This window comes from Mesoplodon densirostris, chromosome 4 (genome assembly GCF_025265405.1).
Source record: "Mesoplodon densirostris isolate mMesDen1 chromosome 4, mMesDen1 primary haplotype, whole genome shotgun sequence".
NCBI classification, from domain to species: Eukaryota; Metazoa; Chordata; class Mammalia; order Artiodactyla; family Ziphiidae; genus Mesoplodon; species Mesoplodon densirostris.
This window is the reverse complement of record NC_082664.1, coordinates 29240654-29260859: the sequence shown is the minus strand read 5'-3', so window position 1 is coordinate 29260859 and position 20206 is coordinate 29240654. Positions and strand designations below refer to the sequence as shown.

At 37.9% G+C, this 20206-nt stretch overlaps 1 protein-coding gene across 4 annotated transcripts in view; it reads left to right on the top strand.

Annotated features, from left to right (window-relative positions):
- Positions 1 to 20206, top strand: part of YLPM1 (YLP motif containing 1) — a 75314-nt gene that overhangs the window by 39466 nt on the left and 15642 nt on the right. Inside the window, exons 5-16 of one of the 4 annotated variants that reach the window (XM_060095815.1) lie at positions 168 to 2279; positions 4924 to 5044; positions 10655 to 11075; positions 11189 to 11281; positions 12572 to 12686; positions 13165 to 13283; positions 14192 to 14346; positions 17319 to 17381; positions 17666 to 17785; positions 18002 to 18178; positions 18266 to 18349; positions 18638 to 18721. In XM_060095815.1, coding sequence (XP_059951798.1) covers positions 168 to 2279; positions 4924 to 5044; positions 10655 to 11075; positions 11189 to 11281; positions 12572 to 12686; positions 13165 to 13283; positions 14192 to 14346; positions 17319 to 17381; positions 17666 to 17785; positions 18002 to 18178; positions 18266 to 18349; positions 18638 to 18721 — 3664 coding nt within the window. Of the gene's footprint in view, positions 1 to 167; positions 2280 to 4923; positions 5045 to 10654; positions 11076 to 11188; positions 11282 to 12490; positions 12687 to 13164; positions 13284 to 14191; positions 14347 to 17318; positions 17382 to 17665; positions 17786 to 18001; positions 18179 to 18265; positions 18350 to 18637; positions 18722 to 20206 lie in introns of all 4 variants that reach the window. The other 3 variants (XM_060095814.1, XM_060095817.1, XM_060095816.1) reach the window with 3 other exon arrangements.

The window sequence follows — 20206 nt, the reverse complement described above, 5'->3', positions numbered from 1 at the left end:
ACCTTAACATACTGGTTCTAAGATACAGATATCTCAGGGTTTGTTTAATGACCAAGAGTCATTTTTGTAAACAGATACTAAGGCAAGATTGCCTTAAATATTTTTACATGGAGAATTTTTTTTTTCTGCTTTACTGTCTTGAGTAATATCTTTTGTTTTACTTGTAGATTTGATGGTCCTCGAAGATTTGAGGATTTAGGGTCAAGGTGTGAAGGACCGAGACCCAAAGGGCCTCGTTTTGAAGGAAATCGCCCCGATGGGCCAAGACCCAGATACGAAGGTCACCCAACAGAGGGTGCTAAAAGCAAATGGGGAGTGATTCCCCGGGGGCCAGCATCTCAGTTCTATATTACCCCCAATACATCCCTCAGTCCTCGACAGAGTGGACCACAGTGGAAAGGCCCCAAACCAGCTTTTGGACAGCAACATCAGCAGCAACCTAAGTCACAAGCAGAACCAGGAAACAAAGAACCATTAGCAGACACCAGTAGTAACCAGCAGAAGAATTTTAAAATGCAATCAGCTGCATTTTCCATTGCTGCAGATGTAAAGGATGCCAAGGCGGCTCAGTCAAATGAGAATCTAAGCGACTCTCAACAAGAGCCACCTAAAAGCGAAGTCTCGGAAGGGCCCATAGAGCCTTCTAATTGGGACCAGAATTCTCAAAGTATGGAGACTCAAATGGACAAAGCCCAAGCTGTTACTCAGCCTGTACCCCTTGCAAATAAACCTGTACCTTCTCAATCTACTTTTCCCTCAAAAACAGGGGGGATGGAGGGAGGAACAGCAGTAGCAGCATCATCATCACTAACTGCAGATAATGATTTTAAACCTTTGGGTATTGGTCTTCCCCATTCAGAAAACAACCAAGATAAAGGCCTGCCTCGGCCAGATAACAGAGATAATAGGTTAGAAGGAAATCGCGGCAGCAGCTCATCTTACAGAGGTCCTGGGCAAAGCAGAATGGAAGACACACGGGATAAAGGACTAGTAAATAGAGGTCGAGGCCAGGCAATCAGCCGTGGCCCAGGGTTGGTCAAGCAAGAAGACTTTCGTGATAAAATGATGGGTAGAAGAGAAGACAGTCGAGAGAAGATGAGTAGAGGAGAAGGCAGCCGGGACAGAGGCTTGGTGAGGCCAGGAAGCAGTCGGGAGAAAATGCCAGGTGGTCTGCAGGGCAGCCAGGAGAGGGGTAGAGCTGGCAGCCGAGAAAGGGGACCACCTCGGAGGGCTGGCAGTCAGGAGAGAGGACCCCCTCGAAGACCTGGGAGTAGAGAGAGAGTACCACCCCGAAGAGCCGGGAGCAGGGAGAGGGGACCACCTCGAGGGCCTGGCAGTCGGGAAAGGGGTCTGGGAAGACCAGATTTTGGTCGTGACAGAGGTCCATTTAGACCAGAACCAGGAGATGGTGGGGAAAAAATGTATTCATATCACCGAGATGAGCCTCCTAGGGCAACGTGGAACCATGGTGAAGAGAGAGGGCATGAAGAGTTCCCATTAGATGGTAGAAATGCTCCAGTGGAACGAGAAAGACATGATGATTGGGATAGAGAGAGATACTGGAGAGAATGTGAACATGACTATCAAGATGATACACTAGATTCATATAACAGAGAGGACAGGTTTTCGGCACCATCTCGATCTCATGATGGAGATAGACGAGGCCCTTGGTGGGATGATTGGGAGAGAGATCAGGATATGGACGAGGACTACAACAGGGAAATGGACAGGAACTTGGACAGGGATGTGGATCGGATTGGAAGACCTATGGATATGTATGATAGAAATTTGGATAATGAGTGGGACAGAGATTATGGGAGACCACTGGATGAACAAGAATCACAGTTCCGTGAACGAGATATTCCATCTCTTCCACCTTTACCACCCCTCCCACCTCTTCCACCTGTGGATAGATATCGGGATGATAGATGGCGAGAAGAAAGAAATCGAGACCATGGGTATGATCGAGATTTCCGTGATAGGGGTGAGTTGAGGATCCGAGAGTACCCAGAAAGAGGAGATACATGGCGGGAAAAGCGAGATTATATTCCTGACAGAATGGACTGGGAAAGAGAACGATTGTCAGACAGATGGTACCCATCTGATGTGGATAGACATTCCCCCATGGCGGAACATATGCCCTCCTCACATCATTCTTCTGAAATGATGGGGTCGGATGCAAACTTAGACTCTGACCAAGGCCTTGGAGGGGTAATGGTTCTCAGTCAGAGGCAGCATGAAATCATTTTGAAAGCTGCACAAGAACTGAAAATGCTTCGGTAAGTTAACTTAAGATCATTTCTTTTAGTCAAAACTGCATTCAGACTGCTCTTTTTAAAATGATGTGTTATATTTGAATGGAATCATTTTTTTTCAAGTTCTTACCACATGATTTTAATTTTAATTTCTAGTCATTGAGTGCTGTTTTAGGGTAGGATGGATATTTAGGAACTGTATTAATTAACTGTATTAATTATAAACTTACGTCCTGAAATATGAAAATTTGATAGCCATTCTTGGCTTTTGTAGATATGTTGCCGACGTGTCATGCCTGTGATTGTTTCAAGTTCAAACTTCAACTTTCCAGTGCTGTGGATTTCACAGAGCTCATACGTAGTAAAATCCCTTTTTTCCCCTGAGGCAGTTTGTTCTTTGGTATTAGATCTGATAGACTTCATATTCGGTAATCTTTGGTATAACTTTGGAAAGTGCTGGAAGGATTTATATTTTTCTCTGTTGAAGCTAAGAATGGTTTACCTGGAAGCAGCCTCAGATATATCTAACTATTGATTCTTTCTTTTTGGGATGTTTTATCTTTCATTATAACTAGAAGCAGGTATCTCTACTTGAGGATGTTACTTGTTTCTACATAATCAAATATTTTCTTTGTGAGATGGAGAATAGAATTTGGATTTCTTGATTTACAATCACCTAACTATGTATAGGTATCTACATAATGCTTCCCATTAGTAGCAGTAATAATAAAAGCTAACATTTATTGCATGCTTACTATGTACCAGGAACTGTACTAAGTGCTTTGTATGTATTAGTTCATGTAATACTTATACCAACTATATCCTGAGATGAGAATTTAGGAGTCCCTGACAGATTGCAATGAGAAATTACTTTTTGAGTAATTTCTTAGGAATTAGCAATGTTTTGTGAAAATAATGGTTAGTTTTTTATATATTCCAATGTATTGTGTTTTTTTCATTTTTCAATTCTGGTCTACATTTGTGGATTATGCTGATTGAAATTATAACTGAAGCTTTTTGACTAAAAAAGTATAATGAGGAAAAATACCTGTAAGTAAAGATGAAAGATCAGGTGCCTCAGGAAACAAAACAGATTTCTGTGGTCTATAGAAGATACACTCTAAGAGATTTGACTTTTCCAGATTACTCCTGAAGAAAGTAGTAAATGTGGAAAAAGTATGCTATACAACATTTAGCTATTCTCTGTTCACTTTTAAATTATGGACACCTTTAATTTAACACCTACTGTGTGCTGGCACTGTGCTGATAATTTAGCATGTATTATCTCAATCCTCCTATCTCAAATCCCTATCTCAAAGGCCTGCAAAGATAAGCAGTAGTATTCCCACTTCACCAAAGACACTAAGGCTCAGAGAGTACCACTTGGCTACTAGAACTGGTAAACCTAGAATTTGAACCCAGTCTGTCCAACTCTAAAATCTATGTTGTTTATGGAGAACACCAAGCTGATTGGTGTTACTAAGCTGCCAAGGTTTCTTTCCTTTCCTTTTTGAAATTTCCTTTTCACCCATTATTGCTTTGTATAGAAATGCTGGATACAAGGTGCCTCATCATCCTTTTTTTAAAGCTCTTTCTAGGCCACATAATAAAATAGGTGAAGTGATGGGTAAGAGTGGTCATAGTTGAATACAGGTCAGTCACGTTGTATTGGGAAAGTCATAGTATGATTTACATGAGGCAGAAAATAATCTTTTTTTATACTTGACCCTTACTTTGTGTCCATTTGGGTCATTACACTTTACAAAATGGTAGGGAGAAAATTGTAAAAGGTCTGAAGAGGTTGTGGTAGATGTTGTATGTGTTTACTGTGGGCATTGTAAGGAAAAGTGAAGGGAATTTGACCAGTGATTTAAAGAAAAACTGGAAGAGTTATGTAATTACTCTTTAGGAGTATGAAGTGTTGTTTTTAAAGGTTTAGACTGACAACTGTTCTCACTGTATACCGCAGGGGCTGTAAACTAACATGCCCACAAGAACCAGACAGGTAACTAAAATGAGTGAAAGTGGGCCAGTGTAACTCTACTGGGTTTGGTGAGGACTGTGGCAAATTGCTTCATCTAAAGCGGGCAGCCACTACTCCACTGAGCTGATTGTTGGCATGTGGGAATGTAGGCCCAGTGTCTGCAGATCTCTTTAAAATTTGAATTTATATGGAAAAATGTATTATTTTGCTTTGTAAGTAATGGCAGCTGGCTCAGATTTTAAAACTAATATGGAAGCTAAATTAAAAAAAAACCTTTTTATATATTCATATATATCCAAATACATTGATATTTGGCCTATGTGCCACCATTCTGCAACCTCTTATCTAAAGACTATTGAACAAAAAAAAAATAGCAAGAGAGATTTTTGTTGGATGAAAGAAAAACATGACAAGTAGGTGAGATATTAAAATAGACTAAAGAGGCAGGTTCTAGAATCGGTCCTTGAAGATCTTCAATAATTTATCATTATTTTATAGGTTGTAGGTGACTGATCAGTTAGCTCATAAAGGCAAGAGAGTATTACCCTGGAGATGCTTTATGGGCACTGTAGAGGGTTTGAAAAAAGGTTCTAGTTTCCTTTTTTGTTCTTCAATATTAATTATAGTTATTTAGGAATGGAGAACACATGCCTTATGTACAATGGCAATTTTATTTGTTTACAGAGAACAGAAAGAACAGCTTCAAAAGATGAAAGACTATGGGTCTGAGCCACAGATGCCTGACCATCTACCACCCCAGGATTCGAGATTGCAGAATACATCTTCAAGACCTGGAATGTATCCGGTATGGGAAAATATGTGCCCAGAAAATGAAATGGTTCTTACTTTGTATGTTTGTATGTCGTTTGATTTTTTTTTTGTATTACAATAAGTATAAATTTCCTCTATAAAAAATGTAAATTTTCGAAAAGTAAAAAGCTAATGGTAATGGACCTTTGAAAATATTATGAGTATGGTCGAAAGTGTGACAGAAATGCTTTTTCCCCCGGGGTTTGATAAGTACACCAAGCACACCTGAACTATATATATGGCTTTGTGTTCACAAAATTGTAGAATTTTCTTGGTAATCCTTTTTGTTCAGATAGTCCTGTTTTCCATTTGGACAGTGCAGGGACTCCCTGTGAGCCCTGCTCATGTGAGCTTCGTAGTCTCCGTGCCTCTTCAAGCTACTAGTCCTTAGCTAGGGAAAGGGTTGAACATCATGCCCCAGTTCAGGCAGTGAAGCTACGTTAAAGACTTGTGTGATTAAGCTCTCCCCTTGTTTTGCTTTCATTTTGTTGTTGTTGTTGTTGTTTTACCTTTAAGTCAGTGATGGGCTTTAAAAACGTTATCATGCAAATATAAGTGAGAGAGAGAAAAAAAACACTGCTGAACCATTTCATCAGATTAACTCTTCATTTCTCAATGTTCCCTTCCATCCTAATCTAACACACAACACTCAGACGTAATTGTTGATGTCAGCAACCACCATTATGTTGACTCCCCAAATCATATCTCTTGGCCTGTGTATGCATCCATCTGCCTACAGGGTTTCTCTCTGGGTGTGTCTCCTGCCAAACTCAACATATTTAAAATGGAGCTCATTACCATCTTCCATGAAAACTTGTTCTTTCTCCTCATTATCACCTAGTCACCTGAACTTGAAACTTGAAGTCAGCCCTAACTCTTTCCTCTGTCCTAACCTTCTGTGTTCAGTCATTCTGTTGATTAGTTTTACTGTCTTTTTAATATTGTTCAAGTATTCTATCCTCCACTTCCCTACAACCTCAGTTCTAGCCTTTGTCAGTTCTTGCCTAGATTATTTCAGAAACACCCTAATTCATCTCTCTCCATCTCATTCCCCTCTGATCCATTCTTCATTCTCCTTCCAGAGTGATTATTTTAAAAATATTTTTGGAATCAAATTTTGAGTTATAATTTACATATGTTTTAAGCCCACAGTTTGAGTTTTGAGAAATGTATACCAAAAGATAAAAAAAATTTCCATTGCCCCCAAAAGTTCTGTCATGCCACTTTGTAGTTAGGACTACCCTACACTCTACTTTAGGCAGCACTGATGTGACTGCTGGCCAAAATAGACATTTAATGTCTTTTTTTTTTTTTTTTTTTTTTTTTGACTGCATTGGGTCTTCATTGCTGTGCGCGGGCTTTTTCAAGTTGTGGCGAGTGGGGGCTACTCTTCGTTGCGGTGCACGGGCTTCTCACTGCGGTGGCTTCTCCTGTTGCGGAACACAGGCTGTAGTCATGCAGGCTTCAGTAGTTGCAGCATGCGGGCTCAGTAGTTGCGGCACACAGGCTTCAATAGTTGTGGCATGTGGGCTCAGTAGCTGTGGCGTCGGGTCCTAGGGCACATGGGCCCTAGGGCACAGGCTCAGTAGTTGTGGCTCATGGGCTTAGTTGCTCTGTGGCATGTGGGATCTTCCCGGACCAGGGGTTGAACCCACGTCCCCTGAATTGGCAGGTGGATTTTTAACCACTGCACCACCAGGGAAGTCTCCAAAATGGACATTTTAAAACATAAATCTCACCATGTGTACCTTGGCTTTAGAACGCTTCAGTATTCTTGTGTTCCTTTCGGGATAAAATCTAGATTCTTTTGCCTGGCCTTTTATGTTCTTCCTGAGCTGGCCCAAGCTCTGCTTACCATTACTTGCTACTCCCTCTCTTTACTTTCCCTCCACATGGAGCTTCTGACAATTCTGTAAGTGTGACTGGCTCTTACTTCTCCATGCCTTTGCGTATGCATGTTGTTCTCTAAACCTAGAGTTTCTTTTTTTTTTCTCTTCCTGTCCTCTCCTCCAACTAGTTAATTGTTTATTTTTTAGAACTCATCTCTGTATCTTCTCTTCCACTTGTGTAAGACAACTGCCCTTGCATGTACGCCTGTAACATCTTATGGGCCTCTGTCAGAACCCTTATCATACTGTATTTGGATTGTCTGTCTTCTTGTCTGTCTTGTCTTCTGTCTTGTCTTGCCTTCTCTTATCTTGCCTGTCCTTCATAAGGATAGGAACTACATCTTTTATCTTTGACTCTCTTAGCAAATAGTAGAAGCTCTAGATTATAGATCCACATTTCTGCTTTATTCACTTGATAAATCACTCATAAACATTTTAACGTATTGCTACATGCTTTATATTTTTGATGCACAATTTATTAAAACTATTCCATTTAACAAAGTTAAACCTTTGTTTCTAATCTTTTATTAATACAATGTTAATAAATGTCTTTGTATCAAATTCTTATTTTTTTTAGTTTTAATATTTTTTATTGAAGTATAGTTGATTTACAACGTTGTGTTAATTTCTGCTGTACGGCAAAGTGATGCAGTTATACATATATACACATTTTTAATATTCTTTTCCATTGTGGTTTATCCCAGGATATTGAATACAGTTCTTTGTGCTATACAGTAGGACCTTGTTGTTTACCCATTCTATAGATAAAAGCTTACATCTGCATTCTTTATTTTCTACAAACCACTATGCATTATGCTTCAAATTCTTGTTTTAGATAACTTCTTAAAAGTATTTTTAAAGTCCTATAGTGGTATACTTTAGTTAAAGAACGAGGACATTTTTAATGATTCCTTTAATATAGCCAACGGCTCTCTAAAATAGTTATATAACAACTATACTATAGCCTTGCAAGCATCAGCTACTTAATATTTTTGGAAGATTTAATATTTTAATAAAATGTTTTAAAATGTTTGGTAATGGGACTAACCTAGTGGTCCAGTGGTTAAGACTCTGCATTCTCAATGCAGGGGGCCCAGATTTGGTCCTTGGTTAGGGAACTAGATCCCTCATGCTGCAACTAAAGATCCCGCACACAGCAACGAAGATCCTGCGTGCCGCAGCTAAGACCCGGTGCAGCCAAATAAATAAATAAATATTTTAAAAAATAATAAAATGTTTGGTAGTTTTGATAATTAGTGAACATGAATACTTTCTGATAATTGTTAATTACATTTCTTATAAAAATCCTATTTTATCTATTTGACTCTTAAGGTTTTTCTTACTAATTTATGTTATTCTTAGTATGGTACAGATATTAATCCTTTCTCATGTAAATACTGTAGGAGTGTTCTGTTTTTCACAAATGTATGTATTGCTTTCACTATGTAATATGAAGAAAACACTTTTTTTTTTTTTTTTTTTTTTTGTGGTACACGGGCCTCTTACTGTTGTGGCCTCTCCCGTTGCGGAGCACAGGCTCCGGACGCGCAGGCTCAGTGGCCATGGCTCACGGGCCCAGCCGCTCCGCGGCATGTGGGATCTTCCCGGACCGGGGCACGAACCCGTGTCCCCTGCATCGGCAGGGGGACTCTCAACCACTGCGCCACCAGGGAAGCCCCAAGAAAACACTTTTTATTTGTAGACATAGTCCAGAATTCTTATGATATTTAAAGCATGTCTGGATAGCTATACTCCAGATGCAGTAGCTTTGTCATGTATAGGCATTTCCTTAATAAAGTTTAAAGTGCCGTAACCTAAAGTTTACCTTACATCATTTACCTAATAGTCATTTGTCTTTAACTCCAGCCTGTAGTGGCCTCTTGTTAAATAATATTTCTTACGTATTAGCCACAATGTAATTTTGTTACTCAAAAAGTTTAACACGCAGCCTGTGTATGAATAAATATATAAGTAATGTGTATTGTTGGCTTTCCAAGGTCTAAAGCAGCTGTCAATTTGTTTGTCAATAGAACAAACCAGAAACATAGAACTAAGAGAAATGGGTAAAGAGTGTTCGAATCAGAGATTAAAATTATCTCTAATTGCAAAGATTAAAATAAAATTTGACGATTGGGTTTCAGTATTAAGTAAATAGAACCTATCTGCCCAGAGATTCTACTGTTTCCTTAATATACATTTCTGTTGACATTTGCTGGTTGTCAGAGAGATTACTAAATGTCCCATTTGGTTTCTTTGTTTTGTTGTTTCCCGGTTCTGATGTTGTGTGTTGGTACCAGCCTTGCCACAAACTACTATTGTCAGTCAGACAATTAGATAGAAGTGAGGGAGCTAGCTAGAGTTTGTTTCTCTCACTGGAAATTCACTATTTTTGTGGAGGAGATAGGTTACCATAGTGAGGAGATAGTTTATAGCAGAGATTCTTAACCGGCTGGTGAACATCAGAATTACAGAAGTTTTGTTTAATTTAAACTAATGCCAGGACCTCACTCACAGAAATTCAGTAGGTTTGAGGTGGGCCTGGGATATTTGTATCAAATTGGCTAGCACCCTAATTTTTCTGAAAGGAGAAGAAAGAGGGTGGTTCATTGCAGGGAAGGGAGGAGGTGATAGTGTTGAGGGCATTTTTTTTTTTCCTTTTTTAAACGAACCTAATTGAGGTATAATTTACATAATCTAATTTGCCCATTTTAAGTTTGTAATTCAGTGATTTTTAGTAAATTTACTGAATTGTCCAACCATCACCATAATCCAGTTGTAGAACATTTTCATCACCCCAGTAAGATCCCTTGTGCCAATTTGCAGTTAATCCTCATTCCTACCCAAGTCCCAGGCAACAGCTAATCCACTTTCTGTCCCTATAGATTTGCCTTTTGGGGCATTTAATTTAAGTGGAATCATACAATATGTGGTCTTTTGTGTCTGGCTTCTTTCACTTAGCATAATGTTTTCAAGGTTCATCCATGTTATAGCATGAATCAGTACTTCATTTCTTTTTATTGCCAAGTAACAATCTGTTGTATGGCTATACCATATTTTGTTTGTCCATTCACCAGTTGATGGACATTTGGGTTATCGAATAATGCTGTTGTGAATATTTGTGTGCAGGTCTTTGGGGGGGCATGTTTTTCTTGGTTAGAGACCTAGGAATGGAACTGCTGAATTATTTGGTAAATTGAAGTTTAACTTTTTGACAAATTGTTAGACCATTTTCCAAAGTGGAAATTTTACATTCTTACTAGCAGTCTAAGAGTCTTTGTGTTTCTCTGCATCCTTGCCATCATTTGTTATTGTCTGTTTTATCAATCATAGCCATTCTACTGGGTATGAAATGGTACCTCATTGTGGTTTTAATTTGCATTTCCCTCATGACTAATGATGTCGAGTATATTTTCATGGGCTTATTGGCCATTCATGTATCTTCTTTGGAAAAATATATGCAGATCTTTTGCCCATACTTTTTTTGACTATTTGTCTTATAAGAGATTTTTATATTCTGAATACAAGTCCTTTATCAGATAGGTGATATGCACACATTTTCTCCTAATGGTGTATTTTAAAGTACAGAAAGTTTTGAATTTTGAATAAGTTCAATATATCAAATTTTTCTTCTGTGGATTGAGAACCAGATTTTAATTTCTACTGATATGTGAAAACATGGTATGCTCGTTCATTAAGTCATTTACTCTGTTCTCCAGCCTCCAGGGTCCTATAGACCACCCCCTCCTATGGGTAAACCACCAGGTTCAATTGTAAGACCCTCCGCTCCACCAGCAAGATCATCTGTTCCTGTGACCAGGCCACCTATCCCAATACCGCCACCGCCACCCCCTCCTCCTCCGCCGCCACCTCCTCCTCCTGTGATAAAGCCACAGACTTCAGCTATGGAACAGGAACGCTGGGATGAAGATTCTTTCTATGGCCTCTGGGATACAAATGATGAACAGGGACTGAATTCGGAATTTAAACCTGAAGCTGCAACGATTCCATCTGCTCCAGTGTTACCACCCCCACCTGTTCACCCTTCCATCCCTCCTCCTGGCCCGGTGCCTATGGGTATGCCACCAATGTCCAAACCACCACCAGTGCAGCAGACTGTCGATTATGGCCATGGCCGAGGTGAGTGAAAGTGGCAAATTTGTATTTGGGATTCTAAAGGAATTGTTAGCTTCAGCTTTGGCTTCCTTAAGCTTCACTCTTAGAGTGTTTTTATCCCTGACTTTGTTTACCAGACATATCCACTAATAAAGTTGAACAGATACCCTATGGAGAAAGAATAACTCTGCGTCCAGATCCACTACCTGAAAGATCAACTTTTGAAACAGGTAGGAGACCCAGAGAGATCAGTATTTTTAAACCTTTTAGGACCCAATTATCATATGATTTCCCTTTTGGTAAGATTATCTGGGCCTCCCTTTTTTTTTTTTTTTCCCCACTGTTCAGAAATAAAGTTTTGTGGGGTTTTTTTAAATTTATTAATTTATTTATTTTTGGCTGCATTGGGTCTTCATTGCTGCGTGTGGGCTTTCTCTAGTTGTGGCGAGCAGGGACTACTCTTCGTTGTGGTGCACGGGCTTCTTATTGCATTGGCTTCTCTTGTTGCGGAGCATGGGCTCTAGTCACATGGGCTTCAGTAGCTGTGGCACGCGGGCTCAGTAGTTGTGGCTCGTGGGCTCTAGAGCACAGGCTCAGTAGTTGTGGTGCACAGGCTTAGTTGCTCTGCAGCATGTGGGATCTTCCCGGACCAGGGCTCGAACCCGTGTCCCCTGCACTGGTGGGCAGATTCTTAACTACTGTGCCACCAGGGAAGTCCCAGAAATAAAGTTTTAATGGAACACAGACACACTCCCATTAGCTATTGTTTACAGCTGCTTTTATGCTAACAGACCAGAGCTGGGGTAGTTGTGACAAAGACTGTATGTCCTATAAAACATTTACCGTCTGTCCCTTTACAGAAAAAGTTTGCTAATTCCTGTTCTAGACACTGGGAATTCAACATGAGAAAAATAAAAGTTTCTGTGCTTATGAAATTACATTCTAATGGGAAAACAAACAAAAAGAATAAATGAACAAGATCATTTCAGACCTTTGAATGTATTATAAAGACAATGAAACATTTGATGTGATGGATAGTGAAGGTGGTTAATTTAGACAGAGTGGTCAGAGGCCGCCCCTGTGACAGTGAAGCTGAGAGCTGAATGACAAGGAGTCAACCATGAAGCATCTGCAAACAGAAGGTCCCAGTCAGAGGGAACAGCAGGTGGTAGGTCTCAGGAACAGGAAAGTGTGGTTGCATCACAAAGAGGTGGGGAAGGTAATAGGAGGTGAGATCAGAGAGGGAACTAGGGTTAGGCAGGGGCCAGCTCACAGAAGGCCTCTTAGAATGTGGGCCTCCCTTTAATATAGCTAAAAGATTTATTTATGAGTTGAGTTTAGGGCAACAATTTATACTAGTTCTAAATTTAGATTTGTACATTTCTGCTTTTATTTCAGAAAAAAAGGGATATAGTTCTTATTTTATATTGTTTTTATAGAGCATGTAGGCCAACGAGATCGTTACGATAGAGACAGAGATCGTGAGCCTTATTTTGATCGTCAGAGTAATGTCATGGCAGATCATCGAGATTTCAAAAGGGATCGGGAGACACATAGAGATCGAGACCGGGATCGTGGTGTTATTGACTATGACCGGGATCGATTTGACAGAGAACGCCGACCTCGAGATGATAGGTATGCTATGAGAAATATCTTTGCCAGGTATGCAAACTACCATATACTTAAGTTCAGCAAAAGTCAGTGTAGTTAAAGGAAATTTAGTAAATGATGTATTTTTCTCATGCGTGTGTGTGTATAATTTGGAGAGGGAAGAGTACCAATTTTCAGGAAACTAGGTGGTTGAGTTTTGTGAGCTTGAATTCCAGAGAGTTAAATGGGAGATGGAGATAGCCAGAAAGGAGAGGAAAGAGTATTGTTAACAAAGTTGTTGTCATTGCTTAATTAATAGGCAAACAATTTATTTTTGCAATTTGTGAGCTCTGTGGATGTGTGTATGCAAGGCAGATCTAAATGGGAAAGCAAAATGAAAACATAAGTATTGACTATGTATAGTAAGTACCCATAGAAAAATTTGGGCAGATAATGGTGTTGCATTATAAGAGACCTCCATATGTTTTTTATTTACCAAAGCACTCCCTGTTAAACCTTCTAGGACTCAGTCATATCGAGACAAAAAAGACCATTCCTCATCCAGAAGAGGGGGATTTGATAGGCCATCCTATGATCGGAAGTCTGACCGACCAGCCTATGAAGGACCGTCCATGTTTGGAGGTAGATTAGTGCCTCGTTAACTATAAAGATGCTGAGAACTGAAAACAACATGAGATGCTTTCCATTGTAGTTATGGATTTAAACTTTCAGAGTAAAATGCACTCACAGATTTCTCAGAGGTGACAACATTATCACCAAAAATAGCCATGTAGTTGATGAAATAAAATGTAACTTGTTTTTTTTTTACCTTATTAAAGAAATTTTGGAAGCTAGAAACAAAATCGCTTATAATCCCACCACCTACCATACCACAACTATTGTAATTTTGTATATTCCCTGTCATTCTCTCTTCACACACATATTAATGAAGTTGTAATCAAAGTATAAATACAGTTTCTTTGTTGTGCTTGTTCCCATTGATATTGTGTACTATATACATTTTTCCATACATAAACCTATTATATTAATGGCTCTATGATAGTCCATCAAGTGGATGAGATACATGGCTCTTATTTTTGGACATTTAGGTTGCTTTTAGTTTTTCACTGTTACAAATTACACTTAAACTAGAAATTCACACCTACTTATATAAGCAAGCTTTCCTAAGCTGGTGACTTGTTCTCAAAATTGTAAAGCAGAAGTTACATACAGATGGACTATAAATCATACTCAGGACTATTCAGGAGTACATGTTATTCTTCTATATTCTGTTGCTTAACTTTTTTCCTAAGTTTAATACAAACAAGGATGAATTCAGTATTTTTCAGAACATTCTTTTTGCCTGAAATCATACCTAAATCTTTTCATTTTCTTGATTTCAATAGATTTACATTATCTTAAACTCTAATTAAGGATAAAAGTAGCCCCCAAATCACCATAAGTTATATTACCTTAGGAGGAGTGGAGAGAGTTAAAATTTTAAAGAATTACTGTATAAATAGTAATTTGTTCAACTACTGGAATCCTAGGAGAACGAAGAACTTACCCAGAGGAGAGAATGCCCCTGCCAGCTCCTTCACTAAGCCACCAGCCACCTCCAGCTCCACGGGTTGAGAAGAAACCTGAATCTAAGAATGTGGATGATATTTTGAAACCACCTGGCCGAGAGAGCAGACCTGAGAGAGTAAGTCCTATGTAAATGACTAGTTTTCTTGCAAATTAGAAGCTGATAAGAAATCTTTTTAGTACCCTGAACAGAATTTCTGTACTTTTGTGACATAGTATTTTTTTTAATTTTTAAGAATATTTTATTTTATTTTATTAAAGTATAGTTGATTTGTGATGTTGTGTTAATTTCTACTGTATAGCAAAGTGATTCAGCTACACAGATATATACATTCTTTTTCATTTTGGTTTAATCACAGGATATTGAATATATATAGCTCCCTGTGCTATACAGTAGGACCTTGTTGTTTATCCATCTGTATATAATAATTTGCATGTGCTAATCCCAAACTCCCAGTCCATCCCGCCCCCCCCTTGGCAACCACAACTCTGTGCTCTGTGTCTGTGAGTCTGTTTCTGGGTCGTAGTTAAATTCATTTGTGCCATACTTTAGATTCCACATATAAGTGATATCATGGTATTTGTCTTTCTCTTTCTGACTTACTTCACTTAGTGTGATAATCTCTAGGTCCATCCATGTTGCTGCAAATGGCATTATTTCATTCTTTTTATGGCTGAGTAGTATTCCATTGTGTATATGTACCACATCTTCTTTATCCATTCATCTGCTGATGGACATTTAGGTTGTTTCCATGTGTGATGTAGTATTAATATCAGATTCAAGGCATCTCCAAATCATCATAAAATCTCATAAACTGCCTACCCTATAGAATCTAAGAAATTAGAGCTTAACTGCTTGGCAGAAAAAAATGTTGAAAATTTTAGAAAATAATTCATAAGAACTCAATTAATTGCAATTTGAAGAAGGGAAAAGAGGATTTTGTTTTATGGTACGTGGAACTAAAAGAGGGAGAATTAGGAGACTTGATTAGTTTAGACATATTTTCCTCCATATGTATACATTCTTAAATTTATCTTCTATTGCAAAATAATCAGATTCCATTTAAATAAAATGGTTCCATTTAAATAAAATGGGAGATTTCCATCAGAAGTTTGACTCTGTATATGTATGTATGTCACTGTTTTAAAGTCTATTTCATGTATTAGTATAGTTACTCCAGCTTTCCTGTGGCTGTTGATATATCTTTTTCCATCCTTTTAATTTCAATCTATTTGTGTCTTTCAGTGACACAAAGTATGTTTCCTATAGACAGCATATAGTTGGATCATGCTTTTTTATGCAGTCTGATAATTTTTGCCTTTTCATTGGATTGTTTAAATCCATTCACGTGTAATGTTATTATTGATATAGATGGCTTAAGTTCCCTGGTGGTCTAGTGGTTAGGATTCTGCGCTTTGACTGCTGTGGCCAGAGTTCAATCCCTGGTCGGGGAACTGAGATCCCGGAAACCACACAGTGCTGCCAAAAAAAAAAAAAAAAGGAAGACATAGATGGCTTAATTCCATTCTTGGATTGTTCAGTTGTATTGACATACAATTGATTTTTTCATATTGATTGTATATCCTTCAACATTGCTGAACTCATTTATTGGTTCTAATAGATTTTTAGTGGATTCCTTAGGACTTTTCCCATATATAAGGTCATGTAATCTGCAGATGGAGATGGTTTTACTTCTTACTTTACAATGTAAGGCATTGTAAAGGCATACGTCTTTTTTCTTTTTCTTGCCTCATTGCTCTGGCTAGACCTCCAGTACAGTGTTGAATAGATGTGGTGAGAGTGGACATACTTGTTTTATTCCTGATCTTAGAAAGAAAACTTTCAGTCTTTCACCATTAAGTACTATGTTAGTTGTGGGTTTTCATTAGATGTCCTTTATCAAGTTCAGGAGGTTCCCTTCCATTCCTAATTCGTTGAATGTTTTTATCATGAAAGGATGTTGGATTTTGTTAAATGTTTTTTCTGCATTGAGATTTTTTTGTTTTTTATTGTATTGATATAATGTATTACATTAACTGATTTTCAGATATTAATTTGAATCTCTGGGATAAACCCTACTTGGTCATGTTGTGTACTTCTTTTTATATGTTGCTAGATTCAATATGGTAGTATTTTGTTGAGAATTTTTGTATCCATAATCCTAAGAGATATCTGTAATTTTCTTGTGATGTCTTTGTCTGGTTTTGGTATCAGATTATATGCTTGATTTGAAATGCTGGCCTCATAAAATAAGTTGGGAATTGTTCCTTCCTCTTCTATTTTTTGGAAGAGTTTGTGAAGAGTTGGTATTCTTTAAAGGTTTGTTAGGATTCGGTGAAGAAGCCATCAGGGCCTGGGCTTTTCTTTTTTGGCAGTTTTTTGACTACTAATTAAATCTCTTCACTTGTCATAGGTCTATTCAGGTTATCTATTTCTTCTTGAGTCAGTTTCAGTAGGCTGTGTCTTTCTAGGAATTTGTCCATTTCATTTAAGTTATCTAATTTGTTGGTATACAGTTGTTCATAGTATTCCTTTTAAAATTTCTGTAAGGTTGGCAGTCATGTCCCCTCTTTTTTTTCTGATTCTTGTAATTTGAATTTTCTCTCTTTTTTCTTAGTCTAGCTAAAGGTTTGTCAATTTTGTTGCTCTTTTCAAAGAGCTAGCTTTTGGTTCCATTGATTTTTCTTTGTTTTTCGATTCTCTATTTTATTAACTTCTGGTCTAATATTACTATTTCCTTCCTTCTGCTTGCTTTCGGTTTAGTTTGTTCTTCCACTGTCTTATGTTGTGTCTTCATTTTTGTTTATCTCAAAGTATTTTCTGATTTTTCTTTTGACTTCTTCTTTGACCCATTGGTTATTTAGGAGTATGGTACTTTCTACATACTTGTGAATTTCCCAAATTTTTAATTTTACTCCATTGTCGTCAGAGACATGCTTTGTATTATTCCTATGCTCTCAAATGTATTAAGGTTTGTTTCATGGCCTATCATATGGTCTGTCCTGGAGAATGATAGGTCATTGTTAACTCTAAGATCTCACTGTGAAATAAAATCTTCTCTGGGTGATTTTTTTTTCGTTGTGTTTCAGATTGTTGTTATAATGAGAGGATTGCCTGGCAGTGGAAAGACACATGTTGCGAAACTTATTCGAGTGAGTATGGGAAAGTGAAAGAATCAGTTGCTTTTGTTAGCCACTTGCCTTCTTAGCAAGTAATATGATATTGATACAGCTATTTCCCATTTGATCCATTCTAGTTGGCCCATCTGGTAGATGCTATCTCATAAATTTTGATCTGCTTAGGCAGATACTTTGCCCCTGCTTGATTTGAAACTACAAGAAGATTGTGTGGTATTTAGCCACAAGAAAAACTTTGTGCACATTTATTATCTTATTCCATAAATTCTCTTTAACTTTCTTGAATATGTGATTCTTAGGATAAGGAGGTAGAATTTGGAGGACCTGCACCTAGAGTTCTAAGCCTGGATGATTACTTCATCGCTGAAGTGGAAAAAGAAGAAAAAGATCCAGATTCTGGAAAGAAAGTGAAAAAAAAGGTATGTTATATTCCTCTCAGATTACATCCTGATTCATAAATAGCATTGAAAGGAAAACATGTTCAGAGAGAAATGTGGCTTTTTTGAACACAAACTTTAGTACTCAGGTGTGAAGGAAAGACTAGAAAGTTGTCTCTATCCAAATGCTAACGAGGGAAGAGATTTAAGATGATTCTTTGCTTTTGCTAACTCCATATCTCTTTTGGGGGATCTTAGGTGATGGAATATGAATATGAAGCTGAGATGGAGGAAACCTACCGCACCAGCATGTTCAAAACTTTCAAAAAGACTCTGGATGATGGCTTTTTCCCTTTCATCATCCTGGATGCCATCAATGACAGAGTTAGACATTTTGACCAGTTTTGGAGTGCAGCAAAAACCAAGGGATTTGAGGTATAGATTTAAAAGAACTTTAGAGTACTTTATGTTATCATGTAAGTGCTGCATTTGTTTGCCTAATCATTATTCATTCTTTCTTAGGTGTATTTGGCTGAAATGAGTGCAGATAACCAGACTTGTAGCAAGAGGAATATTCATGGAAGAAAGCTTAAAGAAATAAATAAGGTGATTTTTTTGAAGCACAGAGGGTGTAATATTCTAAACTTCATTTTGCCTGTTTCATCACTGTTGTCTGGAAATTCTTATTTATCCCCTTTACTTTCAAAATATATTTTCTACCTGCTTTAGTAAATGTTTCTTACCCTTTGTATCTAAGGGTACGAGGTGTCCTAGCTCTTCCTGGAACTAGCCTGTTAGACTTCACAGTATTAGTTAAATTTGTCTTGGATATTCTCTTAGTCTGTCTTTGAGTAGTTTCCAGAGATAACTTGACCTCCTAAATCTCTCAATTAGATGGCTGATCACTGGGAAACTGCACCTCGTCATATGATGCGTCTGGACATTCGTTCTTTGCTGCAGGATGCTGCTATTGAAGAGGTGAGCGTCCTTTGGCTCGAAAGCAGTGCAAAAGCGACCTCTTCTTCCACCTTTTTTTATTTTGGAAAAAATATAAATTACAGAAAATTGCACGTATAGTATTGCTTTGGCCAGAAAGTTCGTTTGGGGTTTTCCATAATGGAAAAACCTAACAAACTTTTTGGCCAACCCAATATAAGAACACCTGCATGACTTTCATTGAGATTCACCAGTTGTTAATATTTTGTCTCATTTTTCTCTATTTAGAGTTCTTCTATTTCTTCTTCCTCTTCTTCTTGTTACTACTACTACTGCTACTGCTACTACTACTACTACTACTATTCCTCTTACTGTGGAACCATTTGAGAGTTAAAATGCAGACTTCATAAACCCTTTAGCCCTAAATATTTCAGTAGATATCTCCCAAGAACAAGGGCATTCTCTTACAAATCTAGAAGACTCAATTATCAAACTTAAGAAATTTCACATTGATAAGATACTATATTAGGTAATATAAATTTCCTGAATTCTTTCATATACAGTCCATATTCATATTTTACCAGTTGTTCCCATACTGTACTTTATAAGAATTTCTTAAAATCCAGGATCCAGTCCTTTAATACAAAAAATGGTTTCTCAGCTATGTCATTGTCATGAAAGACAAAAAAATTTTGAAGAGTATAGGCCACTTAGCTGTTTTGTAGAATGCCCCTCAATTTGGGTTTGTTATGATTAGCTTTATGTTAAACATTAGCAGGAATGCTACATAAGTGACATTGTGTTCTCACTGCATCATATCAGGGGTCATATGATGTCATTTTATTTCATTATTGGTGATTTAAGTGTTGATCACTTGGTTCAGGTGATATCCATCAAATTTTTCTGCATTTTTCTCTTCCTAATAAGTAACCTGTAGGGAGATACTTTGAAACTGTTAATGTCCTGTTCCCCGACAGATCTTCACAGATTGCAAATTCTTGTCTAAATCAATTACTAGTTTGAAATAAATAAATCTTTATTATGGAAAAGGAGAGATTTTTCTCTTTTAATCAGTTATATACTTCTGTATTATTTGACCTCTTCCTGTGAATGAGAGTTATCTGTACTCAATGTTGTCACTGTATTTTTATGTGTTTTTACCTCCCATGCCACTCCTCATGCATTTCCTCTGGCTTCTGCCCCAGCCATTCTCTAGAGACTCTCTCACCAAAGATTTCCATGGCAATGGACAATTCTCACTTCTCTTGCTTAATTTTGCAGCCACATATGACATGGTTGACCATGTCCACCTTCTTGAAACCATTTTTCTCTCAGCTTCTGTGAGTCTACCTTCTCCTGGTTTTCCTCTTGCATCTCTGGCCATCCCTTTTCAGTCTCCTTTGCTGGCTTCTCTTGCTACACAGTCCTTAAATGCTGGAGTTCTTTAGGGCTCTATCCTAGGCTCTATTTTCAATCTGCACATTCTGTATAGATAATCAGGCTTTTTCGTACCTTGGATTGACACTT